Genomic DNA, 27,232 nt, shown 5'->3' with positions numbered 1-27,232 from the left:
CAGCACCCCACAGTCGGGGTGATTTTATTTCTAAAAAAGGTGACAAGCGCTACTCAGCCCCGGCGGCCAGTGCACACAGGGAGAGGGGCACAGTGAGGTGCGCCGGGGCACTTCCCCACCCTCCGGCACGGAGACCCAGGCTGCTGCGCCCCCAGGGCTGGTGAGGGTGCAGGGCCGGCTCGGGCAGAGGCTCCGGGCCACATGGGTACCGAGGCAGAGGGGCGGCGGTGTCCAAGCGCGGACGCCCCCACATACCCCTAGGATGGAAAGTGGGTGCCCAGGGTGCTGTGTCCTGGGGAAGAGCCGAGCGGACAGCAGGCTGGAACTGGGGCCGTGAGAGTCCCGGAGCCAGGGTGCACCCCCCGCCCGCCTGCCCGCAGGCTCCAGGCGGCAGCAGCCCAGGCTCCAAAGTGGGGGCGGGAGGGGGGCGGCGGGAGGCGGGCGCAGGCGGGGGCGGGGCAGGGACGCGGCTTCAGAAGCCTGTTTCGATGCTGAGGGTGCGGCGGGTGACGTGCTCCAGCTCCCCGGACACGTAGTCGGCCATGCTGATGCGGTAGTGCGCCAGCATCTTCAGCATGAGTCGCAGGTTCAGCCACCACTGCTCCAGGGGCATGCGGTGCCTGCGGCGGGGCCGGACACGGTCAGGGGCGGGGGCGGGGTCAGGGCCAGGGGGCGGGGCAGGCGGGGCCTGCGGCGGGGCCGGGACACGGTCAGGGGCGGGGGCGGGGCCTGCGGCGGGGCGGGGTCAGGGCCAGGGGGCGGTGCCGGCGCCTGCGGCGGGGCGGGGTCAGGGCCAGGGGGCGGTGCCGGCGCCTGCGGCGGGGCGGGGTCAGGGCCAGGGGGCGGGGCAGGCGGGGCCAGCGGCGGGGCCGGGACTCGGTCGGGGCGGGGGCGGGGCCTGCGGCGCCTGCGGCGGGGCGGGGCAGCTCCCGGGCCGCCGCCCCAACCCGGGCCCCGCACGCCCCCTCGGGACACCTGGACCTCGGGACCCGGGACATGTGGAGGCTAGCTCCGGCCCCTGCGCTTCAGAGGTGCCGGGGCCCTCCCCCAGGAGGGGTCGGCAGACCGCGAGCGCCCGCAGACCCGACCGTGGCTGACCCCACCCTCAACTCTCTGCCCCGTCGGGAGGAACAGGGACCCGGGGTCAGCCCTGGGCGTGGGGACCGGGCGGCCCTGTGGGATCAGGGGTCCAGGCAGGTCTGGGCCCGGCGGTCCACCCCTCTCTTCGGAGGGACTCACTCAAAGTCGGTGTCCTTCTTGAGCTCGGTGACGGGGCTGAAGGCCACCGCCTTCTTCTGCAGGCCGATCACGCAAGCTGAGTCGGGGGCGTTGGCGAAGACCCGCCCTGTGGACACAGGCACGTGCCGGCAGCCCCACACCCAGGGCCCTCGGCGGGGACAGGTCGCGCTAGCCACCACCTCCCTCACGCACCCTTGCGGTAGACTGCCCGCAGCTTCTCCGACATCCAGAGTATAGCCTTCACCCCCAGCTTGGTGCCGTAGTTCCGGTCGAAGGGGGTGGGAGCCCCGCCCTGGAAACACAGTGGGTGAGGCCCGGTGTTGGCCCTCAGGGAGGAGCTGGGCCTCAGGCAGCCGAGCCCTGGCCCGAGCCCAGCAACCAGGCCCTGCCGTGACCTCAGGTGAGCCCTGCCGGGCTGACACCTCGTCCCCTCGACCTGCAGCACTCCGGCCCCTTTCTCCGTCCCACCTCTAAAAACCCCTAAAAGCCACCTCCAGAGGCCGGGCAGTGGGCTGCCTACTCATTGACTGGGGGGCCTCCGTGGGCCCCTGCATCCAGCAGGCAGGTCCCACCACCAGTGAGCAAAGGCCGCCGGGAGAGGGGAGCCCTAGGGGTGCACACGGCCCTCAGTCTGCTTGGAACCCACAGCGCGGGCTTCCTGCAGGGCCTCCAGGGGGCCAGAAGGGGAGGGGCTTGTCAGGGTGGAAGTGGCTCCCGGCCCCGCCCCTTCCTCAGGCTGAGGCCTGGGCAGGAGCGAGCCTTGCTCAGGGGTGTGAGGACGAAGGGGCACCTACAGCCAGGTGCCCCATGAGGAGGGGCACAGAGAGGGGTCCTCATCCTGCCACGGCCTCCTGGGACCCGTGGCCACCTGGGACTCGTCGGCCCGGCACAGCTGGGGGCCGGGGGCCAGGGAGCAGCCCTCCACGGAACCCGTACCTGCTGCAGGTGGCCCAGGACGTTCGTCCTGCAGTCGAAAATGCCCTTCCCCTCGGAGGAGTACAGGTTGTACAGAAACTCCGTGGTGTAGTGTTCGTGGCACTTCTCATTTCTGGGAAGAAGGGGGTGGGGGCGGCCGGGGAGGCTTCCGGCTCGGCCACAGGCTCTCAGGAAAGCCCGACCCCACCCACTCCTTCCTAAGCCCCCCAGCCTTGCCCCACCCAGCTGCCACCCTGCTGGACCCTGCGGGCTCGCCGGCAGCCTCACCGGAGCACCAGGCCCCTCTGGATGTCCGTCTTCATCTTCTCGGTCATGTGCTCCACGTTGGCCTGTGGGGTGAAGACCTGGGTTGAGCGGAGTCGGGGGCAGCAGCCTGCACTGCACACCCCTTCCCGCAGCCTGAGGCTCTCTGGGAGGGCCTATTCTGGACTAGCCAACAGGTGGGGCTGAGAAGACCCAGATCAGCCTGGGGGCGGGGCGCGGGGACCAGGCTGCGGTTGCTGGAGGGCTGTGTGGGTGGTGCAGGTGTGGGCCTGTGGCTGGACCGTGAAGCCCCGGGGGGAGGGCCAGGGCCAGCCACGGATGCCACAGGGAGGCAGGAGCACTGCCCGGTCCGGGAAGGGGTGCAGAGGGTCACGGGCTGTGTCCCCTCGAAGGCAGCGAGGCCCCAGCCTGCCGGGCCGCGGCTGCTTGGCAGGGCCCCGCCTCCTCTGCAGGCCTGCTCCACTGCGTCTCGGGAGGGGCCCCTTCAGCCTGGCCGGGAGAAGGGTACGGGCTCGGCTCACCTTTAAGTCCTGGATGTTGAAGGGGTCCTCGAAGACGTAGGCGGCGTCGGCCCCCACAGCGATGCCGGTCACGGTGGCCAGGTAGCCACAGTAGCCCCCCATGGTCTCCACGATGAACACACGGCGCTTGGTCCCCGAGGCCGACTGCTTGATGCGGTCGCAGCTCTGAGGGCCAGGGTGCGGGTCAGAGCCCTCCCCTCGGACCGCGGGGACACACGACGCTGCGGGGACCCAGGTCTCTCTCCCAATGCGGCTGGGACAGCCCTTGCCCCACGTGCCCAGGGCACTGGCAGCCCTCAGCACACGCCCTCCACGCGGCCACACGGAACTGGGTCCTCAGCCCAGGCGTTGGTGCCCCCAGGACAAGGTGGGCGTCACCAGCATCTAGTGGGTAGGGGCCAGGGACACTCTAGGAGGCTCTCCCTGACCTTGGACCAGGGACACATTGGCCTTAATCGGCTCATGTGCCAATGGGGGAAGACAGTCTGCCACGGCAGGGTCTTCGTAAATAGGGGCCCTGACGACGTGAAGTGAGTGCTCTGCAGACGCTAATGATAACACGACAAGTGATGACAATCCTAACTGAACAGTTCAACGAAGTTCAAGCATTAAATAAAGAACTGAGGAAAGAAATAAAACAGATATGTAGGTTACTGGTGTCTGAACTATGAGGATAGACCCCAGATAACAGATGAAGAGCAAAGTGGAGGAAACGGCTGCAATGTTTGGCAAAGGGTCTATAGCCTACATATGTAAACAACGTTTACAAATAAAAAAGAAAACGTGCCCAGAGAAAAATAGGCAAATGGTGGAAAAAGATAATTTCAAAAAAACCCCCTGACAATTGGGCAATAAACATATAGAAAAATATTCAACCAGAAATCAGAGCTGCAAATGAAAACCGAACCCTGTCCTCCCTCATCTGGTGAGGGGCAGGGGCACCAGAAGGTTCAGAGGGGCCGTGGGCGACCCACAGCCAGTTCAGATGGGAGGTAAATTCAAAGAAAACCCCTGAGGATCATGGGACTCTGGGTCAGGAGATGGGGGTGGGGTGGGATCTCCTTTAGCCTCTTGTTTCACTTGTATTTTCTCCTCCATCTAAAAACACGCAGCACTTGATTGAGCAACACGCCCCCTTCCAGCTTCAGATCCCCCCAAAACGGAGATAATGAACCCCTGGGGAAGCTAGGCTCATGTGGGGTTAGAGTCGAAGGTGGGAAAGGTCTAGAGAGTGGGGACAGCGGTGGGGATGCCCCCAGAGAGCCCCTGGTGGCGCCAGCCTGCTGGGACCCCTCCAGGAACCGGGCTCCCAGCTCCCACCCTCCCATGTCCCAGCCGGAGCCCTGGGTTTCCCCTAGAGCCACGTGTGGCTGCTTCACCGGACAGAACCGTGGCCCGACGTCCACACCAGTACAGTAGCTCAGTTAGGTCAGTGGTAGCCTTGACCACCGTCATCATCACACCCTGGTGACCCCAGAGTCACAACCTCTCTGCCATCCTTGAGACCTCGGGGGCAGCCATGTCCTGCCCACTCCCCATGCAGGTCGCCAGCCTCGGTGGGGGCCCCGCACCCCATCCCACCCCTCGGCAGACCCTCTGGGCGCTCTCCCCCCCAGGCGCCCCGTCCGCCCACTGCCGGCCTAAGTGGGGGCAGCGGCCCCACGCCCCACCTCCATGGCGGCGTTGACGGCGGTGTCCGAGCCCAGGCTGAAGTCGGTGCCCGGCACGTTGTTGCTGATGGTGGCGGGGATGACACACATGACGATGCACAGCTCCTCGTAGCGCTCCCGGGCCTCCACCAGCTGCAGCACCCCCTCGTAGGCCTGCAGGAATCGGGGGGGGGCCGGGCTGCCGGACGAGGCACGAGGAGGGGCCCCTGGGTCCTGCTCCCGGCTGTGTGCCTGGCGATGGGCGTCTGGGCCCACCTGCCACAACCCAGGACCGAGACCAGGCGGGCCCCATCCTGGAGCTCTGCAGCCGCCTTCACTGGGGAAACTGGACTCCAAGGAGGACAGGAAGGAGGCCCGCCCACCCTGCCTTGACCCCAGCCCACTCCATGCAGTCTGCGGGGGCTTGGGCTCCTTCAGGAAAGGGCAAGAGTGGGTATCTGTCATTTACGGGGGCTGACCAAGCCCCAGCATCACACCGACGTGCCCCCCACCACCCAGAACTCCGCCGAGAGACACTCTGGACCACCGCCTCAGCAGCGGGAGGCTGAGGCCACGCGACCCTCCTGCCTGGGCCGTCTCACCCCCACTGTCCCTCCCCTGCGGTCAGAGCTGCCCCTGCCTCTCCCCTTCCTTCTCCTCCCCCTCCCCCTCCTTCTCCTCCCCCTCCCCCTCCTTCTCCTCCCCTCCCCCTCCTCCCCCTCCCCTCCCCCCTCCCCTCCCCCTCCCGCCCCCCTCCCCCTCCTCACCAGCCCTGCCACACTCACCCTGGTGGCCCCATCAGTCCAGCTGGCTCAAGGTAACCTCCTGCACATGGGGCTTCCGGAAGGGCCACCTCGGCGGCCCACACCCTGGGGCCTCCTCCACCCCCGCTTGCTCCCCGGCAGCTGCCCCCTCACCTCGAAGCCCCCGATGACCAGCAGGGCGTGGATGTTGTGAATGCGGACGTTTTCCACAATTTTCTCCATGTAGCCCTTGGGCAGTGTCCTGCAGTGGGAAATAAATCAGATGGACGTGCTGCATCTGTACAGAACGCCAGGCTGGAAGGACCCACGTCTGCACCGTGCCCGACCTCGGGAGAAGGCAGGCCTGGGGCGTGGCGGTGGGATTCCCGATTAGAGGTGGACGCAAAGGTGAGGCACCCGGGGGCGGCAGGGCCCACCAGCGGCCTGGCGCCTATTCAACGCCCTTGCTGGGCACGGGCCACTGCCCTCCCGACAGCCTGGCTGTGAGCCTCACTTCCTGCCCGAGGAGGTCCCTTCTGTAGGTGCGGAGCCGCCCGAGCAGCCTTCCTCTACGCGGGTGGCTTCAAGTGAGCTCTTGGCCACGAAGCCCCAGGCAGGAGGGTCTGCGTCCCGCTCTGGACAGGCCACCAGCCAGAGGAGACCTAGCCCGGGGCCACGGGGCTGGTTTCGCCTGCATCCCACCCCCCTGCTGCCCTCGGCAGCCAGGTGCTCACCTCTTGGTCCCCAGCATGGAGCCACCGCGCCCCAGCCAGCCAGCCACGTCATGCCAGCCCACTTCCTGCACCTGCAGGGCGAGGCGCGGCTTCAGGGGGGGCAGGCCAGGGGTGCTGGCCCACCCCTCCTCAGGTGATGGACCTGTCCTCGGGGAGTGCACGTCCTCGGGGGAGGGGGGACAGAGGCCGTGCCTGGCACTGACCATCCTACCACAGGTCAGAGCGGGGTCTCGGGGCCTGGGCCGGGCTGAAGTGGACCCAGGTGCTCCCCCTCCACCCCAAGGAGAGGACCTGGCCTGGCCCTTATACCCACATGGCGAGCCCCTTGGTCCTTGTTTGCTCGTACGCAAGCCGGGGACACGTCCTAAACTGACCAAAGACACACGGGCCCACCCCCGCAGGCCCCGCCCCCCGCCCGGCCTCAGGCACGGCTACACCTACCTGCCCCTTGGCCAGGCCTTCAAAGCCGTCGTGCACGACGTACACTGTGTGGCCCTGGGAGATGCCGGTACGCACCGCCGAGCGCACGGCCGCGTTCATGCCAGCCGCTGGGGCCCCCACGTTCAGGACGGCCAGGGAGAAGCTGGTCTTCAGAGAAGGTGGGGAGACAAGAGCATGAGCCCCAGCGCGGGGCGGGGGACCGCCGACCCGGACAGAAGTCAGCAGAGAGCCGCTTCCGGAGAAGAGGCCCCAGTCCCCGTTGCAGCCTGGACACGGCCCAGAGATGGGACTCCCCCGGGCACGACAAAGGCCTGTCCTCCCCCCAGTCCCCGTGGCAGCCTGGACACGGCCCAGAGATGGGACCCCCCCTGGGCACGACAAAGGCCTGTCCTCCCCCCAGTCCCCGTGGCAGCCTGCACACGGCCCAGAGATGGGACTCCCCCGGGCACAACAAAGGCCTGTCCTCCCCGCAGTCCCCGTGGCAGCCTGGACACGGCCCAGAGATGGGACTCCCCGCTGGGCACAACAAAGGCCTGTCCTCCTGACACCGCAAGGCTGTGCCCGAGACCACATGAGCCGCGGTGCAGGCCCCGCTCGCTACCGCAAAGTCCTCGGCCAAAGGTAGGAGCGGGACTCGGGCCGCTGTCGGCCAAGCGCGGCTCACGGGGCAGCAGTGGCTCAGGCCAGAGTCAGCGCCTGCCTGGAGGCCCTGGGCAACCACCCTACGCTCAGGGCTCAGGGCAGCAGCACCCCAGAAAGTCCCTGGCGAGCAACACGGGTGCGTGGAGGGAAGGGGGCCACCGCAGCCACGGTAAGAAAGTGCAAAGAAGCAGGCGATGCTCTTTCAATCCTAGGGTTACTGGAACCTGATAGAACCAACACGTCATCACCTCAACCCGGAATCAATGTAAGACATTTTGCTATCGGGCGCTTCCACAGCCGTTTCCCTCGCTGCTGCCCAGAACCTGCGCCCGCGTGGCATGCAGGGACCCCTCACTAGGACAGCCATGTTGCCAGCACTCCGCAGCCGCGTGTGGCCACCGGCTCTGCTGGGCAGCCTGGCTCTAGTGGGTCCTGGTAATACCAGCCTGACGTGCCCGAGGTGGTCATGCCCCAGGCGGTTCTGGAAGGGGATATGGGGACCACCCTGCCTTGCCAGAAGCTGATGCCCAGCCCTGACCAGCTCCCGGGATGAATGGGGGGCCAGGACCCCACCGTCCAAGACTGTCTCGGTGGGACCCTTTCCTTGCCCTTGTGGTTTCAGAAACGAAGCCTGCTGTCATCTTTATTTTGAAGAGAGTCCATTTCCTGAGGGTTTTACCTATTTTGGAATGTGTCATAACACTGTATCCCTCGTCTCCTGAGTTAAACTTCCTCTCCTGACTTAAATTCCTCCAGCTGTTTGATAAGCAACAGGCCAGCGTAATCCCCAGGCCTGTCTGGGACCTGCTGGTCAAGCAGAGGCCAGGTCTGGTCCTCTCAGCTCACAGCTCAGACCCCAGACGGGAGGGCGGGTCCTGGCTCAGAGGCGCCAGCTCCCCGCTCCCTGGCGGGGTGGCAGGGCAGGCGGGAGGAGGCCGAGGGCGCAGCCAGGTGTGGGCTCTGCGGCTCGCCCCTCACCTTCTCCTTGGAGATCTTCTGGTGCGCAAGCAGCTTGTAAATGTTCCAGTTGTTCTCAAAGCTCCTGGAAAGAAAGCGGGACAGCTCAGCACAGCACGGCGCCGGCAGCACAGCCTCAGAGGAGCTGGACACGGGTGCGGCCCACCTCCCCACTCTTGTCGCCACGGACCCTGGCTGGGCGCCGTCGCCGGGCGGCAGAGGCCCCCATGCACACGCGATCCCAACAGCCCCCTCCGCAAAGCGAGCGCCCGCTTTCAGCCTGTGTGGTCTCGGCAGCTCCGCAGTGGGGCAGGAAGCGTGGCCACGGGAACCACAGGAAGCAGACCTGCAGGGCCAGTTGACCTGGCCACCCCGGGCCTGCCTCGCTGCTGCCTTCTGTAGTTCCCCCCTCCCCCTTCCCAGGTACCCTCCGTGTGCTGTGCCCCCCCATCCCCCCAGCGCCCTGCAGGCCCCACCAGCCCCGCGGGGCGCATGCACACAGCCTGCCTACTTCTCCGACACTGTCGGGCCCTGTCCCTCCTACACGATGCACGCCCCAGGAGGAAGGTCTCAGAGCGCCACCTCTGCAAGTGGGCACGTCCCCGTGTCGGGGGGTGGCCGTGTGCGAGCCACTCGGAGTCTGCTGTGGCCCCACTGAGCAGACAGCTGCCCAACACCAGGCCCTCCAGGCCCTCACCTGCCTCGGAGCTGGATGGCCTCTTCAAACCTCTTCTCATCCATGGCCTTCTGCACCTCCTTGGTCTTAAAGAAAACAAGACGCACAGGCTGGAGGCGGAGGCCTGGCACATGCGTCTGAGCCCAACGCGGGGGCCTGACCCAGACCCGCCGGGCAGCTGTCGGAATCGAGAGGGCTGAGGGGCAAGGGGACCCCACCTGGCCTGCCAGGTCCTCCCCTCCCTGGAAGGGGCACCCGGGCCTCGCTCCCCCTCAGCCCTGGGAAGGGGGTGGGGGGCAGCTGGGGTCTAGGAACGAAGGGTGAGGCTGCTCTGGCCCCCAGACCCACCACCCACTGGCGACCAGCCTGCCCGAACGCGGGGCCCAGGGGAGGTCGCCGCAGGAGGATCTTCCAGGAGGAGCGCCAGGGAGGCCCCTCTCCCGCGCCAGCCCACCTCCCCTGGGCAGGCCCTGCTCTGCCCCCAGCTGCAGGGCCCCCCAAACCTACCGAGCCCCGTGCCCCAGTGTCCCCACAGCCAGCCTCTCTCTGCTCCCCACTCCCCGCTCCCGTGGTCCCTGCTCCAACCACATGAGACATCCCGGGGGCTCTGGCCACCCACTCCCCCTCCCCCTCCCATCCTAGCCCCAGGGCCCCACCCTGCCCAGTTTGCAAAGCCAGTCTGTCCCACTGGCTCTGGGAAGCTAAGTGTCCTGGGCTCCCCCCAGCTACCCCCACAGGCCCCCCACGGGCTCCCCAGCTCCCTGCAGCTCCCACACCTGTCTCGGGCTTGTCTTACCTTGGGGGCACCTTGGGGATGTGCTCACACCTCCCTCCCCCACCTGGAGGACTGCAGGCCTCGGATACCCTGAGGCCCGCTGGGGGGCGCAGCAACACACTCGGAAGGGGGGCCACAACAGAAGGCGCGATGCACCTGCCCCTTGCTCCGTGTAACACGCACGGAGCAGCAGCCGGGCGCCCAGGGGGACAGGGCGGGGGGCTTGCAGCCGGCCTGCTGGCTGGGCCCTGAGGGGCCTGGAAGGACAGGCAGCGCCGGGGCTGTGGCGGGGAGGGGGCACGAGAGCCCCAGGCACCTCCCTGGGAAGCCCCCGTGCCGGCGCCCGAGCCGGCGGGTACTCACCATCTGCACGCACTCCATGAGGGGCAGCCGCACGGACTGGTTCCCGGAGAGACTGACCACGCAGGCCGGCGTGTCGGGCGTGGCCTCCAGCAGGGCCATCACCGCCTCCATGCCCATCTTGCTGCTCTGAGCGGAGAGAGGGGCGGGCGGGGCTCAGGCAGGCGCAGCCGGCACGGAGCCGGCCGCACGCCACGCACACGCCCTTGGCTCTCAGAGCCACACGCACACGGACACGCACACGCACACGCACGCACACACTAGAAGCTTCTGGAGTAAGCGATGCTGTTTATTCTAGAAACGGTGACTTAGCATGACCACGTTTCACAGCAGCCCCCCGGCACCATTTCACCGGGTCTCAGCCGGCCCTGCTAGGAGGGCGTGGCCCCTGCACCCCGGGGTTGCAGTGGCAGGGCCAGGGCTGGACTGGGGTTTCTGGAGTTCTCTCCACTATGACGAGGTTTCTCGCTTGGGGCTCCTTTGTCACAGCTGTCCCGGTGTGTGCGCAAACTTGGGCATGGGCTGGTGGGCTGGACCAGCTACAACTGGTCAGGTAAGGACCGCCCTCCATGGAGACAAATCACAAACAGGGGTCCTGCCACGGCCAACGGGAACAGACAGGCGCGCCAGAGACCAAGGCCCACGGCTCAGCTCGGCGAGACACTGGCGCCCCCAGACCACGCCCCTGGCCTCCCACACTGGCCAGGTGGGTGTCGGGAGCAGCCCTGGAGAATGCTCCTGTGTCCCTCGGGAACCGTGTGACGGCCACTCTCCTGTAACCCACTGTGTGCAGGTGTCGCCCTGCAGGGCCTGGGCTCAGGGACCAGCGGTAAGCTGTGCCTCTGGAGCCCCCTTGCCGCCGACCCAGGCCTCCGGTGTCTCCACCATCTGCAAAAGCAGCAGGTGAGCCCATTCTCCTGCCACCAGGTGAGACCCCGGGGCCCATGCTGGCACTCGACAGCCCCTTCTGTGCGCCAGGCCTGGCGGAGGGCCAGTGCTTGACCCCCCGTCCCGAGTGCACCCCTGGGGCCAGACCCCCTCTGAGGCCAGTGTCCCCACTGCTCTGTGTGGGATGGGGACGCACTGAGGCCTCCTGGGAGAGGTTTGGTCCAGCGGCTCCCCCAGGCCCACGCTGGCCACCCGGCCTCACCCAGCACGGTGGCCCAGGCACAGCTCCGGCCAGCCCTGCAGTCTCCAGCCCCCAGCCCCGGTGACCAGTGCCTCACAGGCAGGCGCTTCACCACCTCGGGGCCTCCCTGGCCCTGGGCCCTGGCCCTGTGGGGCTGCAGCATGACTCCCACCCTGCAGAGGGTGGGGTGGGACCAGCGGTAATCAGGATTCGGCACCCAGGCCCCGGAGCTGGGCACCCAGGCCCTGGGCCAGACTCAGAACAACCAGACGTCGACCTGCCGCTCACCCGGCCCTCCTTTCCCAAGGTCCTGCCAAAGCCGTCGCCAGGAGGGTGTGGCCTAGGCTGCCAGGCCGTGGTCTCACCCACAAGCACCAGTAGCAGTGAAGAAATGCTCACGCACACCCACGCATGCACACCCACCACGCCACCCGTGCACCAGGGGGACGCCCCACCTACCAGGATGCGGTCGAACGCCGAGGGGGTCCCTCCCCTTTGCACGTGGCCCAGCACGGTCACACGTGTGTCAAAGCCCAGCCTCTGGACTACTAGCTGCTCGTGGGGACAGAGAGGGGGTTCCTGAGTTTGCCACTCTACCCCCCTGTCCCACCACCCTGTGGCCCCCAGCCCTCTCCCCTCCCCCTCCAACCCTGCCTCAGGGATTTCAGGGTGTCAGCTCCCCAGGGGCCCCACAGAGCCAGCCCAGGGTTCACGCCTACAGCCTGAGCGTGTGCACGTGTGCTCCTGTGTGTGTGGGTGTGTTTCCATGTGAGTGTGTGGGCGTGTGCTCCCACACGTGCCGGCTGCAGGAGCTCATCATGGTCTCCAGCCCCTGTGGGTCAGGCCTTGCCAGGAACTGTGGCAGGAAGCAGAGCGCACAGGGTCGGCGGAGAGGCCAGCTCCTGGCAGCACCTGGCTGGGACTCAAGGACAGGGTGGGCGGCCAAAGTGAGGAGCGTGGAGGCTCCCAGGGGCTGTGGCCCACTGGGGGACAGGGGCCCAGGGCCCTGGGCAGAACCCGGCAGGTGGGTGCCGCTCACAGGGACGAAGGATTCCCCCCAAAGTTGTTCTGTTATGAATCTGGCACTGGATAGGCAGTGGGCTCCCCTGTCAGTGGGGGGCTGGACAGGGCCCCTAGGATGGGGGATGGTCTGAATGAAGACTGGAAACCAGAGGGCTGGGGGTTCCCAGCAGGCGGGAGCCACACCTCAGCTTCAGAGGGGCCGGGGCTTCTCAGGGGTCCCGGCTGCACCCACCCCACATCTGGCAATCGTTAGGGACAAGAAAGCTCCCTCCAGGAGCTGGGGGTGGGGCCCCAGCAAGAGCACTCGGGGACTGGAGATAAAGGGGAGCCCCCTCCCCAGGGCCCCCACACTCACGTCCTTCACGTAGCGGGACGAGATGGGCTTCCCGTTGCGGTCGATGGCGCCCTCGGCGATGATGATGATGTTCAATCGGGACCCTCGGCTCCGAGTCTGGGTCAGAGACGCGGCAGCGCTCAGCCGCCAGCCCGCAGACCCCGCCCCAGACACGGCCGCGACTGCAAGCCCTCCCCGGGTCCACGCCGCGGGGCTCACGTGGGCGATGGGTGGGCTGAGGCGGGTGAACCAGGACCCCGCTGCCCCTCCTGGGGGTAGAGACTGGGCGACTGGAGGACTCCTCCTCCCCCTCCCCCTCCCCGGACTGCGGGAAGATTCCCTCCATCAGCTGGTGCTGGACAAATGAGCGTCACTTAACTGTCGCAAAGGCAAAGCTCTTTGGGGATTTGAAAGTACTTTTTGTTTATGTATTTCCTCAGCAAATGTTTGTGGGATTCACTCTGATCCACCAACCTCAGAAGTTTGCCCCACAGCACCCGGAGAGACTTAGAGAGAAAGATAGGGTCAGAGCAGCTCCTGCAAACCCGGGTACAGAGGGGCGGGGGAGCCAGGAGCAGAGGGCTGCCTGGAGCAGGCGGGCCGGTGCAGTGAAGGGAGACAGCCAGAAGAGCCCACACCTCCCTCAGCCTCACTCGCTGCAGCCCAGGAGGTGGGCAGGGCAGAGGGTGACACCTGCACGTAACAGGTGGGGAAACTGAAGCTCAGGGAACCCCGGGGCGGGGTGGGGCGAGGGCCTTACACACAGCAGCAAAGAACCAGAATGTGAGGCCAGGCCTGAGTCCAGGCCACTTCCAGGAAGACCCAGCCCCAAGTTCTCAGCGAGTAGGCCAAGGCCGAGGTCAGCCAGAGACCGTCACCACCAGAGGTCCCCTCTACCCAGGCGAGGCCACAAGGCCACCCTGGGGTGCAAGGACTTCCCCCAAGGAGAGGACAGAGACCTCTGGCCAGCTTCGCTGCCAGGCTCAGCTCGGCCTTACCCTTGTCTTCACTGGGGAAGGTTCCAGAGGCCAGTCATGGCACTCGGCCCCTCCCACGGCCCTGGGCAGGGGTACAAAACCCTGGGGTGCGAGTGGGAGGTGGGGAGAGCAGCCTCCGGCAGCGGACGGGAGTGATGCCACCACCTCGGTCACATGGGGACACGGACGCTCCAGAGCCAGCCCCGAGCCGCCGCCTCTCCCTCAGGAAACAGGGCCTGGCACTGACCTCCCAGGACAACAGAGCAAACAAAAGGCCCGGCCCCGGGCAGCCTCCACACTCGTCCTGCCCTTGGGCCAGGTTGCAGAGGACTTTGGGGGGTAGACACCGCCCGTTAGGGCCCCAGGCTGGGCCCGAGTGAGAACTGGGGTGCACAGTCTCAGGGGCTCCCCTGCCTTGAATCCAGACTGCAGCCCTCGAGTGCCCCCCGACCCCTGATCTGAAGGCGCCTCCCCCCGTCACAGCCCTCCAGTCCACCACTGGCCTAGCCGAGGGGCCAGCCTATCCTAGCTGGGGGGCCTCGGGGATGCCCGGGGCAGAGTATCTGCCTGTTCTGTGCCAGAGCCCCCAGCTCCACCTTGAAGGGCCTGGACAGCCGCGTTCCAGGCCCCCCTCTCAGGCACCCCTGCTCATCTCTCCTGGATGAGGCCTCAGACCCCCATCTGCTCCTGCCTCCACAGCCTCTTCTGCTGCAGCCACTGCCCCAGGTTCCCGTCCACCCATCTTCACAAAGCCACCTCCCCTTGCCCAGGCTCAGTGGTCGGGGCCTGAGGGAGCCAGCTTGACCATGTCCCTGATCCCACCCCTCGCCCATGTCAGCACTGACCACGCAGAGCCAAGCCTGGGGCAGTGGTGAGTGTGCCCCTCAGGCCCCTCTGCGCTCCGGGGCAGTCCCCGGGTGTGTCCATGGGCGTTGGCGCCCCCGGGGGGGATACGTGCAGATGCTTGCTGAACCAGAGAGAAGTGAATCGGCCAAAGCTGGCCACGTGACCCCAGGGACACTCTCGTGGGGGACACAGGCCACGCAGCTCACGGCAGGGACCTGGGAGAAGACCCCCTGGCCCTCACCTCACCCAGCCGCTCACACATGAAGTTCTCCCAGCCGTCCTCGGGTGGCGCCTCAGGGATGAACAGCCAGTCGGCCCCGGAGGCCAGGGCGGACACCAGGGCCAGGTATCTGGAGGGGCAGGAGGGGGAGGGGCTGCAGTAGGTGGGCCCCGACCCAACACCACGGCCCCGGTCCCTGGGTCACAGGGGAGGTACAGCTCTGAGCGGCACCCAGCCCCACAGTCAGGACTCCCCACACCCCGGCTCTCACACCCACAGTGTCAAGTGAGCACCTGCCACGTGCCAGGAGCCCTGGAGGCGCTGCCCCCTGCTCCCACTGCCCCGAAGCCCCGGGCCCCCCGGCTGACCCGGGCAGCCCTCTTACCCGCAGTGCCGCCCCATCACCTCCAGCACGAAGGTCCTCTGGTGGCTGTGGACGTGGAAAGGGCAGATGGCATCAGTGCAAAGTCCCCCTGAGCGGAGCTGAGCCACGAAGCCTGGCCTCTCGTACCACACCACCCATGGCCCCAGCTCCGCCAAGGGCGTGCCCAGGAGAGACAGAGGATGTGGGAGCAACAGACAGCCTTGTCATTCCCAGGGCGGCCAAGGCCCTGGGCAAAGGGCCACCTCTGTCTCGGGCTCACGGCCAGCTTCACGCTGGTTTTCACCGATCTTTGCTCCTGAGGCTGAAGGCCATTCACCCTGCTGGGGCCTGGCTGTCACCAGCCAGCAGCCTGAGGACCCCCTGTGGGGTGCACCATTGCCCCAGGGCCGGAGACCTGTCAGAGCCCCTGCCCACCTAGGGCAGGGTGGGGACCAGACCCCCAAGCCCCTCTGCTCACCCCGCTGTAAGTCTCCCCCGACACGGGGGCTGGGGGCAGCCAGTACAGGCTCCTAGGGGTGGAATTACGCTGACAAGCCATTGACCCTGCAGAAGGGCAGCCTCAGCCCTCGTCGGGAGACGGGATCCCAAGCTTTCTTGCCTGGTGGCCTGGCTGGGCGGGGGGCCGCAGGCCTCACTCACCTCTGGGCGGTGGTGGTGATGGCGTCGATGACCTCCATGATGCGGTGCAGGGCCGAGTCTGTGCCGATGGTCATGTCAGTGCCGCAGAAGTCGTTGTCAATGGAACCCACCAGCCCGGCGATGCTCAGGTGCGAGTAGGTCTGAGCCGTGCTCTGTGAGATCTTGCCTGAGAAGGAGGAGGCCAGCCCAGCTGCAGCCGCAGCAGCCCCACCTGGCCCCCTTGGCCACAACACGGGGCCCGGACCCCGATCCCCACCCCCTCCCCCAGCCCACCCGGCAGTGCGGCCTGGTCAGGTCCCCAGGGCCCGCAGCAGGGGTCCTGGGGCCGGGCGGCCGTGGCCGAACCGCTGATTACGGACTTGTCACCCTCTGGGAGACGTCCAGGGGAGCCCTGGAGAGTGCACCCCTCACTTCCAGGTCCCCCACGGGCAGCACAGAACCAACGAAGCTCCAGCAGGTCACTTTCCGACTGGTGACCCCCCAGGACTCTGTGTCTTACGTTACCAAATTTTAACTATCACACTTCTGCAACCTGTGACAAGGCCGTAAGCCACGTTGGGGAATGAATCACTCACAGCGCAGGTGAGTCAGCCTGGGAACTGCCATCCAGCACCAGGAGGACAGCACTGCCTGGGGGTCCCTGACGTTGGGTCCCACAGGCCTCACTACCAGCCAAACCCGGGCCCGTGGCTCCTGGAGCCACCGAGGGTCCGCCTGGTCTCAGGCCAGGCCCCCACCCCCGGCCGGCAGCCAAGCAGCAGCTCGCTTCCTCTGGTCCTGCCTGTTCCCGGCCCCAGCTGCTCCGCCGCTGACCCACCTTCGCTCACCAGCTCCTCCAGCAGGCTGCCCCACTCGCTGCGGAAGATGTTGGCGCCCGTGAGGCTGCCGTCCCCACCGATGACGCACAGGTTGGTGATGCCACGCTGGACCAGGTTGTAGGCGGCCGCCCGGCGCCCCTCCCGCGTGGTGAAGGCCTTGCAGCGGGCGCTGCCAATGACGGTGCCGCCCTGCACGGAGGAGGAGCAGCCTGGGCCAACGGGGCGCGCCAGGGGGACCCGGGTACTGGGCAGGGGCGGCCTGGGAAACCCCAAGGAACGGAGGGCCAAGTCCAGGGGCTCCTCGGAAGCCTGGGCAGGTGTCCGCCTCCCCCTGCCCCAACCCCCTGGACTTTCTCCTCACGTGTGCAAGGAGGAGACTGTCCACCGTCAGGCTCGGGGAGCTCGACAGGTAAGGGATGAGCAGGCTCTGAGGTCTGTAAGGCGTGCACACACGCACACATGCACGCACTCTGGCCCACACGGCCGGGCACCAACGCAGGGACGTGCCTGGGCAGCTTATGCCGTCGTCCGCGTGCCCCCCCTCCCCTGCCACCGGCTCAGCCTCAGCCCAGGCTCCCCAGGCCCTGCCCACAGGCAGCACTGCCGGCCCCTGCGCTTGGCCAGCTGGTGGGGACAATGTGCTGCTCCCCAGACCACCGAGAGCACCGGGCTGGGCCCCGGGCTTCACGGAAAACGCACATCAGAGCTGGCCCTGGCCCAGCCCAGCCTCCCCTGCGCCCCTCCCCGCTGCCCCCATGCTCTACGCTCCCCACCCGTCTCAACACCAGCCCGCATCCTCACCTGCCCACCTTTCATGCAGCTTCACACCCCAGCTAACACTTGGCCTAAGGCTCCTTCCCCGGGCGGTCTCTCAGGACAGAGGCCACAGCCGTCCTCAGACACAGGCTCAGAGCAGAGCAACGGCTGGATCCAGGCCTGAGGCGTGATGGCCGCCCTCCCTGGACCCCTGGGGTGGAGGACGAGGCACCCAGGCTGCAGCCCCACCCATGACGGGGTCAGGGAGCACCGCACCAGAGCAGAAGGACACGGGGTGGGGGGCTCTGATGAAGAACAGGGTTGTCTGTGCCCCACTGGACCGTTGAGGGCTCAGCAAACGGGCCGCTCCCACGAGTGCCTGGAGCGCGCGGTCCCCTGGGGACGTCCACCCTGGGCAGGAGGGGTGGGTGGCATGGCAGGGTTGGCTGTGCCTGGATGACCCAGGGTCCAGGCCCGCCGCCCACTGCTCCGCTGACCCATACATAGCGTGTGACGACGACAGGCCTCTTAAATAAGCAGGTATCAGCTGGGGGTCTAGGATACACAGGTGACAGGTGCCCCACAGCGGGCCCTGCTCTGTGGGAGGACTCGGGTCTCCCTACAGAGACCTGGTTCAAAGATCCCCGCTCCCAGGAACCCCTGGCCCCAGCGAGGCGCTCAGCGCCCCGCCCTCAGTAAGTAGGATGACGAAGGGGAAGGCGGGGGAGGCGCAGAGAGGCCGCTGAGGCCAAGCATGCCTCTTCCAGGGTGTCCTCCCCTCCCAGAGCCCGCAGCTGGAAGCTGAGACATTCCGGGGCCATCGCACCCCCACGACCTCCCACTCCCGCGTCCCCAAGGCGGTCGGACGACAGTCAGCCGGGAGCCAAGCCCCTGCGGGATGGCGTGTACGCCTGCGTGCCTGTGTGTGCGTCTCTGTGTGTGTCTGGTGTGTGCACCTGTGTATCCCTCTGTGTCCCTCTGTGTGCCTGTGTGTCTCTATGTGTGTGTCTCTGTGTGTCTCTGTGTCCTCTGTGTGTCCCTGTGTGTCTGTGCGTGTGGTGTGTGCACCTGCACATCCCTCCGTGCGTCCCTCCATGTGCCCGTGTGCATGTCCCCGGTGCACACGCGTGCTCATGGCGGGAAGGGCCGCGGGCCTCACCAGCTGGATGATGTTGGAGACGCTGAGCCAGTTGGCTGGCCTGATGTTCTCGCCCCCTTCCACGAGGCCCTCGTAGCCCTGAAAGTGAGGGGACAGGCGTGAGACGGGCGCCCACAGCAGCAGGACACGTAGAACCTCGGCCAAAAGCCCATCTGGCAGGAAGTGGGCCCAGGGGTCCTGAGCACAGAGGCCCCTCCACCCCCAGGGCCTTGGGGGACGAAGCCAGGGTCTGCTGGGGTCAGGGGTGTCAGAGGAGAGGCCGGGGTGCCCAGACGCCTCCCAGGCACGATCTGTGGGGCCTGCAGGGAGCGCGTTACAGACAGAGCACGACTTGCCCGGCAGCGCTCCTGTCGCAGGCAGCCCTGGACGTATGCCCACGAGCCGCAGCTGGGTCACCGCGCCCGGGTCAGAACCAGATCCAGCCCAGCGCCCGGCAGCCCCTCTGCCTTCCAGGACCCTCCCTGCCAGAGACACCCGCTGCCCTGCCTCCCAAGGGTGCCGATTAGATGCGGAAATGACAGCACAGCGTCCCCTCTGCGTCCCCCCTTCGCGCGGCCGGGCATCTGCGAGGCCCCACGAGGTCACGTGCGACTGTGTCTGCGCTCGCTGCCGTGCGGGAGTCCCCTGCGCACTCCCACAGTCTGTGACCTGTCCACCGCTGATGGACTCTGGAGGGATCCGGTTTGGGGCTATTGGAAATAACGCTCCGTATCTCCCGGGAAAGGACTCCCAGGTCACCGGGTGTGCAAGCAGCCACCGACAGCGCTGCCACAGTGCCCAGAGGCGCCTGTGGCCACCCCGTCCATCAGCAGCGCGGCCAGGGCCTCAGAGCGCCCCACCCCCACGCCGGCCCTTGCTGGTCTCCATCCCGGAGGCTGGACGTGGTCCCTGCAGGGCGTCTCCCATCCCGGAGGCTGGATGTGGTCCCCGCAGGGCTTCTCCCCTGCGTTTCCCTGACGACACATGCTGTTTCGGGTATGACGTAAGCCACAGGCCACCTGGACAGCCTCTGCGAGGGCGACCATTCCAGCGTCTTGCCTGTTTCTGTTCTCGTGTGGCCAACCCCTTCTTATTAGCAGGAGCTCTTTATAGAGTCTGCAGAGAGGACACGTGCTTTCACAAATGGTGAGAAGACGAGGCGCCGCCGAGCTGCAGTGAGCGGGGCCACCTCCTCCGTGCAGCCCTCCCAGCACCTCCAACGAAGCAGCACGAGCCACCGCCCCTGCCTGGGTTCGGCTCTGCGACCCGCCTCCTCCGTTCCCACACTTGGCATTAGATCAGCCGGGGCCTGCAGGGTCCTGGGCAGCGGGGCCTGGGGGCGGGTGGGGCAAATGCTCCCACCCCTGGGAATAGAGGGGGAAGCAGCTGGGAGAAGGGCCTCAGGACGAGACCCCCGTCTAAGGGATCGCCAAGCTACCCTCCCCAGCTCAGGCCAGGCCTGCCCCCCCTCGCCCCCTCTCTGTCCGTCAGGAATTTGGCCACTAGGACACCCCCCCCCCGGCGCCCACCCCCTCCCCACAGAGAAGCAGGAAAGTAACCTGAAAACCCACAGCCGCTGTCCAGAGCAAGTGACAAAAGAGGCCACCCTGAGTCCGCAAGACCCCAGCCCCACGGTGCTCCCGGCTGGAGTCAAAGTCTCACAGACACAGTCCTCCTTTCCTGGCCTGGGAACCTTCTGGAATGTCTTTGCACACCTCCAGCCACTTTGTGTCACCTCTCCCCTCTCCCCTCCCCACTCCTCTGCCTTCTCCACTCCCACCTGGCTGGGCACCCAGGCAGCCTCAGAACTGGCCGCAGGCCCAGGGCACTTCCAGCAGCCATCCTTGTGGCAGCTCTGAGCCCGCAGGTGCAGTTTGGGCTGTCACGTGAATAAGGTAGCCCCGTTCACTGAGCCCTTCTCGGCGCCAGGGGCCGTGAAAAGTGCCTTAACTCTCAGTGTTGCATTAGCTTTTCGCCCTAACATCCCCACTTCATAGAAGAAACCAAGGGTCAGGGAGGTGAAGGGATGCCCCTGTCACATGTGTACAACCTCCAGGAGCCGCGCCCTGGACCCACCCCGCCCTGATTGGAGACCACTTGTTCACAAAACTAGGCGACTCCCTGAAGAATCTCACCCTGTCCTTCAGAAGGTTCTAGACCATTATCAGGGCATGGGTTCCACCTGCCCAGCTCCTGAGGCCACAGGTCCTGAGACTCTGAGATGTGCTCCTGAAACATGACCTAAGGCTCTGCAGGGTCCTGGTCGTCCCAGCCTGGCCTGAGGGTCTGGACTCTGCAGGAGGGAGGGGTCTGCAGAACTGCCCGCCCATCTGTTCACTCAACAGCCCCATACAGACAAGGCTGGGGAGGAAGGGCCGGACCTGGACCAGAGTGAAGGGACGGGACGTGGACACACCCAAGGTGGGAGGAGGGAAGCTCTGGGGAGAGCAGAGCAGGTTGGGATGCGCTACACTTTAGCAAAGAGTGAAAACAAAGTAACACAGTGGGAGAGAACTCCAGGACGTGTGTGTGTGTGTGTGTGTGTGTGTGTGTGTGTGTAAGAGAGAGAGAGTGTGTGTGCGTGTGTGTGTGTGAGAGAGTGTGTGTGTGTGTGTGTGTGTGTGTGAGAGAGAGGAGAGAACTCCAGGACTTGTGTGTGTGTGTGTGTGTGTGTGTGTGAGAGAGAGAGAGTGTGTGTGCGTGTGCGTGTGTGTGTGTGTGTGTGCGCGTGTGACCTGGGGGGACAGGAACGGGGGCTAAGGCGAAGGGCGCACCAGCTTTAGCCGGAGCGAAGTGGCACCATGATTCTCTGCTGCTTTGCGTAAGGAGCCCGTTTTCTGCTGTCACGAGGGTAGCTCGAGCTCGGGTTAGGTGTTGAGGGTACAGGAGGGCTGGGCGTCGGAGGACGGGTGGGGCTGAGGTCCCGGCCTCTGAGGAGAACAGCAGCTTCACACCCTCCTCTCTCTCAGGGGACGCGCCCACCCATGAGCGCCCAGGCTGAGGGCGGACTCCCCATCCACACCCCAGAGCCTGGCAGCCCTGCCCCATCCGCCTTCCTCACCCCTCTCCCCGCACTGCTCCCTGCCAGAGCGTGGGGCGACGACCGCCCTGCCCGCACCTTACCTCGTAGATGAGGAAGACTTTGGCTCCCACGTAAATGCCCATGCGCGTCACGGCTCGGACGGCAGCATTCATGCCTGCGAAGGGGGCCGGGAGACGCCCGTCAGTGGAGACGCGGAGCGTGGGCGCCTTGGACCGTCCCTCCCACATCTCGGGGGGCGCCGAGCCAGGACTCCGAGTCCAGCACGGGGTGAGCCCCCCCGCATTGTATCGGCTTCACACTCAGAAATAAGCCGCCCCAGAGTTAAACCGGGAAGGTCCCCGCCAGGGCCCGACTCCTCCTGAGCCCGGAGCACAGGCACCTGCAGACGTGCGACATCGCTTCCGGCCGCATCCCCGCCACCACGCTCACCTGCGGCCTCTGCTGCCCAGCACAGCCCCCGGCCCCGGCCCCCAGGGCCCTGGGGGAATCGCAGCAGGTCGGGCACATGGCCCCAAGATGCAAAACGGGGCAGGTGGGACGCGGGGGCAGCCGCCTCCCAAATGCGCCTGCAGCCGCTGCTACTCTTGGGCCACCACCCTGGGGGGCAGCTTGGGGAGCACCCTGAGGTCGGTGCCTGTGGCCCTGGGGCAATGAGCCCCCTGCCCCTTGGCCTGCAGGGTGGGCTCCGCGAGACAGGAGAGGAGGACAGCACCCCCTAGGGCCAAGTTCAGGCTCCTGGGGGTTGCACGGCCCCAGTGCAGCTGAGTGGGCCGGCGCCCCTGCTCCCCAGCCTGCAAACATACGCCGGGGCCACCAGGCTCAGCGGGTCACCTCTCTTCCCTGTCCCCCAGCCCTGGGACCCCAGCCCCCAGCCCCCGTCTACAGCAGCCACCGTGCAGTATAGGCTTCCTGGAAAGACGGACACTCGTGGGGCAGGACGAGGGGGCAGGAAATGCTCAGAAGAGCCCAGAGGAACCTCAGTCCCCTTCCCTCGTGGTCAGTTCTGAGACTGAGACCCAGAGAAGGGAAAGGTGTCCCTCCACGGGGGGCCGTCCCGCTGCGTCCCCGGGGTCTCGCACACAGTCAGGCTCACAAGGCACAACGTGGGCAGCCCCACGAGAGACTCGAGCACCAGCAGTGGCCCACGCCGTGGCCCGGCCCTGCCTGTGGGTGGGACGCGGCCCCACCTGGGGCTGCAGCTGCTGCGGGCCTGGACAGTGCCAGGTCAGGGGCCCTGTGCGGGCACCTGGGGCGGGCCCAGCCTCCACACTGACTGCCACCTGGCTGGGGCCCAGGGACGGGCGAGGGGCAAAGGGTTGCGGGGGCAGGAGCCTGGAATCAGTGGCTGCAGGCACTTTGCCTCAAACCTTCTTGCCCGTCACAAAAGATGTCAGTGGTTCGATACAAAGGGGCAGGCAGGGCGGCCCCCACGTACTCAGAGAGGAAGACAGTTGGCCAGTCACCTGCCCTGGGCTCCAGCCTCTGACCCTGGGTCTGGAGGCTGGATCGCGGACATGACCTGCACGTGGTCTGGCCCAGGACCGCCCCTGCTCCCCCGGCTTCCTCCTGGTGGTCCTGTCCCTAAGCTGTGAAAGCCTTTCCCTGGAGGCGGCGGGGCCCCAGCCAAGGGTGGCCGAGGCCCCAGGAGCCCTGGCCCACCCCCGGGCGCTCTGAGCTGGTGGACGGGCAGTGCCCATCAGCTTGGGTGTCCTGCGGGAGTGCCGTCACCCCCAGGGTCCCTCGTAGCTTGTGTGGTCCACAGGGTGACCCTGACGTAAAGACTCTCGACCTTTACCGTACTTACACTAGTCTCACCCCGTCTCCAGCCTGGAAGGCAGGCCCAGGGGGAGCCCGTAGCTCCCAGAGGACCGTGGAGGGCTATATAGCATATGGGCACCTCAGGAAGAGCCCAGCGGGCAGAGCCTACCCCAGTGCAGGCTCACGGCACCGGGCTCCCAGGAAATCAGCCCACTGTCACTGCCCCCATTTTCCAGATGAGAAACCGAGGTCCCAGAGGGAAGGCAGGGGAGCTGCTGGAACCCCGGCAGGTGAGGGCAGTGCCAGGATGTACCCTGGACCCTCCTTGGGCTCGGCAAGCTGCCCTGTCCCCAGCCAGCAGCCGAGGCTCCTGCTCTCTGACGTCCAGAGCCAGGGACTCCCGGGGCCGAGGTGCCCAGATGTCACGGCTGGCAGAGCACAGAGGCCAGAAGGGCCCTGAAATGGCCACACTCACAGCTGACACACCTGCCTTTAGCGAAAGAACCCCATTTCTAAAGAAATCATAAAAGTCTCACGGCCCCAAAACGAATGGAAGTGGGGTTTCAGTGACTGCAGTTAGGGGTAGGAGCCCAGAGAGTGTACCCCACCCCCACCCCCAGACAGCCCGGCTGCCCCAGGAACCGGATCCGAAGGGCTGACAGTCCTGCTGCCTGAGGTCAGGGGCCTCGAGCTGCAAGCTCCCTGCCCTGCCTGCCCTCGCTGGCGGGGGGCAGGGCAGGGGCACGGAGGGACATGAGACAGCTGCAAAGCTGCCCCCCCGGCCCCCAGCAGGCCCTGGTCCTGCAGAAGCATTCGGCCGCCTCTGGGGCCTTGGGCAGCCCAGGCTTTCCACCCTCAGGTATCTGCCTCCCCGGCTGCCCTCGCCGGGGTGAGGCCACTGTGGGCTCACTGCAGGCTCAAGTCCAAGCCCCACCCCCTGGCAACTGGAGGGAGGCCAGCAGTTCCGGATGGGGCGGTGGGAGGGGTGGGGGCAGTGGCTGGAGACCCAGGGACTGCAAAGGGCCCCAGGCTTAGGGTAGTGTGCTCAGTCTTGTAGAAAAGAACAAATGACCATATCACAGGAAAACTCTTCAATCTTAGAATGGAATTGTGCCAGCTACCATGGATACGGAGGCCTGAGGGCGTGGGTTTCCCTGTAAACCTCACTGTAAGCTGCTTTCCTGAAAGGGCCTTTTTTATTGCCCTTTAATCTGCTTTTCTTTCTCAAAATAAACCCAGGGTGGCAGCCACAAGCCCCACAGGGCCAGAGGAGCAGGGAGGAGAGCAGCTGCATCTCCCGCTGAAGGAGCAGCCCTGGACCCTCCACTCCACCCTCCAGCCTCCGATGGGCCAGGGACACTGCAACAGATGACTTCCTGCTGGAGGAAACCGACACCACCGCCAGACTGATGTCCGAAGGCGGATGCCCTTGTTCATAATTAGCTTCCGGGAAAACAAAATGGACAAGAAAGAGGTGATCCTGGCAGGACACGGGGCCCCGCAGATTCACACTTAGCATCAGTCGATGTGAAGACTTGGAGCCAGGCTGGGACATAACGAGATGGGGGCGGTCCTCACCCGCAAATACAGGACATCCACGTCCACACGGATCCACCCAGAAAAGGCAGGTCCTGCGCGTTACTGAGGGACAGGGTGGGGTCCGCCCCAGGGGCGAGACCGAGGCGTGGAACCAGTGGGCGGCGGGGCTGTGTTATAGTCTTCTAGTCACTTTTGCACAAAGTAACATCCGTAACGACCACCATCCCTCAACGCACGGACACCTACTCCCTGCCAACGGGAAGGGCAGAGGACGTGACTTTCAGGCTGGCTGGAAGGAACCTGCCAGGTGGCTTGTCTTGTTTACAGAAGGGGAAACTGAGGCCCGAGGGATGTGCTCGGGTCAAGTCAGAGAGCTGGTCGAGGCCGGCCCCACCGGGACAGGGTCTGCCCGCTCCCCCGCCGCCCACTGCCGCGAGGCTGGCTGGTTTCCACTCACTCCAACAAATGCAGACCTGAGCCTCGGGGAGGCAAGTGCAGGTCGGGGTCGGTGCCCGTTCTCCACGGCGGCTGTCAGCCCCGCGCCCACCCGGGGGGGCCCGCGGGGAGGGCCGCCCGGCACCATCAGGTCCCTAGAGGTCAGCCTCTATTTGGAAGGCCCCGGGGGCCCCTGAGGGCAAACCGAGAACCCATCGCCTGGAGCCAGCTCCCCGGAGCAGTGCCGGCGAGAGGGCGCAGGCCCGGCGCAGACACCCACAGGCTGGCCTTCAGAACTTACAATACAGAAAGGCTCCCTGCCCCCCAGAGAGCCAGCTGGCCCTGGCATCTTCCCCCAGGCATCAGCCCGAGCCCTAAACTGGGGAAGCTTGCAGAGTCCTCCTCTCTCGCAGCCCCGATCAGAAAACCACGTTACAGCCAGGGGTCTAGGGAAGCGAGGACACAGCGCGAGGTGAGGTGGCCGGCCCAGCTGACAGTGCGCTGACGGCCACACTCCTGGGTGTCCAGGAAGCGCTGCTCGTTCCATGTGGGGCATCAGGGCCGGGCTGGCCAAGGGGAGACCTACAGGTCATACAGGCTTTGCCCTCCACTGGCCCGCCGGCCCAGGCCGGCAGCCTCTTCCTCCCTGGCCCTTCAGCTGCCCCCACTGATCCCTCGTCCTGCTTAGTCTGTGCCACCCACCGGCTCGGCTCCCCTGCCTCAACGTGCATTTATCTTTCCCAGCCCTCCCTCCAGTGCTGTTGTCTCCATGGTGCAGACAGGAGCCTGGGTGGAGACCCCTGTGCCTGCTCGAGCCGGGGAGCTGGGGCCTCGCAGAGGAAGGGCCTCTCTGGAGAGGCGGGCCCAGCCTCTCAGGAAGTGTCTGTCCCCCACATACCAGGCCCTTCCCGTGGTCCAATCTCACAGGGCAATGCTTCCCCAAGACCACTCTCCTCCCACCTGGCCCCGGCCCACTGGCCGTGCCCTAAGAGGGAGCCGCCGCTGCCCAGCAACAGGCAAGCGCTCTGGCCACGCGGGGCTGCGGACGTGCAGCGGAGCACACTGTCCGCCCGCCAGACCAGGTCCGGAGGGCTCAGCCCAAACCCACACAGGCCGGGACGCAGACAGTGGCTGATGTCTCTGCCTTCCTGGGCTTGCTCCTGTGAAAGCTCCTTCTAGCTCTTCCCTGCTTCTGAGCGGGGAGCGGGGAGTCGGGGGCCTGAGGCAGGGAGAGCAATTCTGCGTCTGGACTTTCTGATCTGGAAGGAGGCAGATCAGGCCCGCCTGTGCAGCCTGAGAGTGCCGGCTAGGCTCCTTCCAGGCCTGCTTCCTGGGCTAATTAAGGTGTCTCCTGAGGTTCAAGGTGTGTGGTGTGGCCATACGGCCAAGCCCGACAGGTGTGACACTGGCCATCCCAGGCCAGAGGTGCTGAGGAGAGCAGCAGTCAGGACAAGTCCAGGGCACCAGGACAGACCCCAGGAGGGGCACTCATCTAGCTCTGCCAGGTCCCAGCTGCAGGACCCTGGGCAGGTCAGCAGGAAGGCCACCACCTTTGGCCTCCCCTGTACAAGGGGGGTGGGAACAGCTCTGCACTAAAGAAAATGCCCCAGAGCGGCCCTGGAGGCAGTGGTTCGGGGGAAGCACGGTGCCCCCGAGTCGTGTTTCATAACGACCTGGTTAGAGCCGGGGCTCTGTGGGCCTGCGGGGACCTGCCCATCCTTCACTGGCCTCCGCTCAGCTTGGCCTCCAGGAAATGGTGCTTCTGAGACGCGCCACCGGGAAGGGGTGCGGGGAGGGCCTGGGGTCGGCAGGAGCGGCGGCCGGCGAGAGCACCCTGTCCGGCCACGGCCGGCAGCGCGGACACACCCCCGGCGGGCCGGACGCAGAGGCCGTGGTGGGCGGCACGTACGCGGGCCCCCGGCGCGCGGGGGCGGGTCCAGGACGCGGACCGGGAAGGGGACCGGGGCTGGGAGGGGGAGGAGGAGGCGGGAGGCGCAGGCCGGGAGGAGGACCTGCTGACCGCGTGCCCCAGGTGCCGCCGAGGGAGCGGGAGCGCCCCAGGGACCCGGGGACAGCAGCACCCCCGCCCGCCGGCGACCGGCCCCCGCGTGCCCGCGCCCACCTTGCGCATCGCCGCCGCTGGTCAGCACGCCGATGGCCTTGCCGGCCCCGGACATCCGCAGCTTCTCCAGATCCACGGTGGCCATGGCGGCGCCGACTCGGCCGCACTCGCTCTCCCGCCGCGCGCCGCCGCT

At 66.5% G+C, this 27,232-nt stretch overlaps 1 protein-coding gene across 1 annotated transcript; it reads right to left on the bottom strand.

The window, feature by feature from the left end:
* On the bottom strand, positions 1 to 27,232 carry PFKL (phosphofructokinase, liver type). Its single transcript, XM_082654748.1, has 22 exons — positions 27,100 to 27,232; positions 21,326 to 21,399; positions 18,224 to 18,301; positions 16,308 to 16,497; positions 15,491 to 15,656; positions 14,852 to 14,896; positions 14,488 to 14,596; positions 12,445 to 12,540; positions 11,526 to 11,618; positions 9,941 to 10,066; positions 8,824 to 8,888; positions 8,148 to 8,211; positions 6,528 to 6,674; positions 6,087 to 6,157; positions 5,527 to 5,614; positions 4,631 to 4,783; positions 2,961 to 3,125; positions 2,443 to 2,504; positions 2,176 to 2,287; positions 1,432 to 1,531; positions 1,240 to 1,345; positions 1 to 620 (listed from the first exon to the last, which is right to left on the bottom strand). The coding sequence occupies exons 1-22, from the start codon at positions 27,182 to 27,184 to the stop codon at positions 473 to 475; spliced, it is 2,343 nt and encodes a 780-aa protein (XP_082510874.1). The 5' UTR covers positions 27,185 to 27,232; the 3' UTR covers positions 1 to 472.

The sequence above is a fragment of the Grampus griseus genome (assembly GCF_964374135.1).
Source record: "Grampus griseus genome assembly, chromosome: 5".
NCBI classification, from domain to species: domain Eukaryota; kingdom Metazoa; phylum Chordata; class Mammalia; order Artiodactyla; family Delphinidae; genus Grampus; species Grampus griseus.
This window is presented reverse-complemented; position numbering and strand designations above follow the sequence as displayed.

Excerpts from the sequence above, each read along its gene's own strand:
- PFKL (XM_082654748.1), bottom strand. The coding sequence starts at position 27,184 with ATGGCCACCGTGGATCTGGAGAAGCTGCGGATGTCCGGGGCCGGCAAG. Across the intron at positions 8,212-8,823 it reads GCCATCCAGCTCCGAGGCAG|GAGCTTTGAGAACAACTGGA; the intron begins GTGAGGGCCTGG and ends CTTTCTTTCCAG. Across the intron at positions 621-1,239 it reads AAGAAGGACACCGACTTTGA|GCACCGCATGCCCCTGGAGC; the intron begins GTGAGTCCCTCC and ends GCCCCGCCGCAG.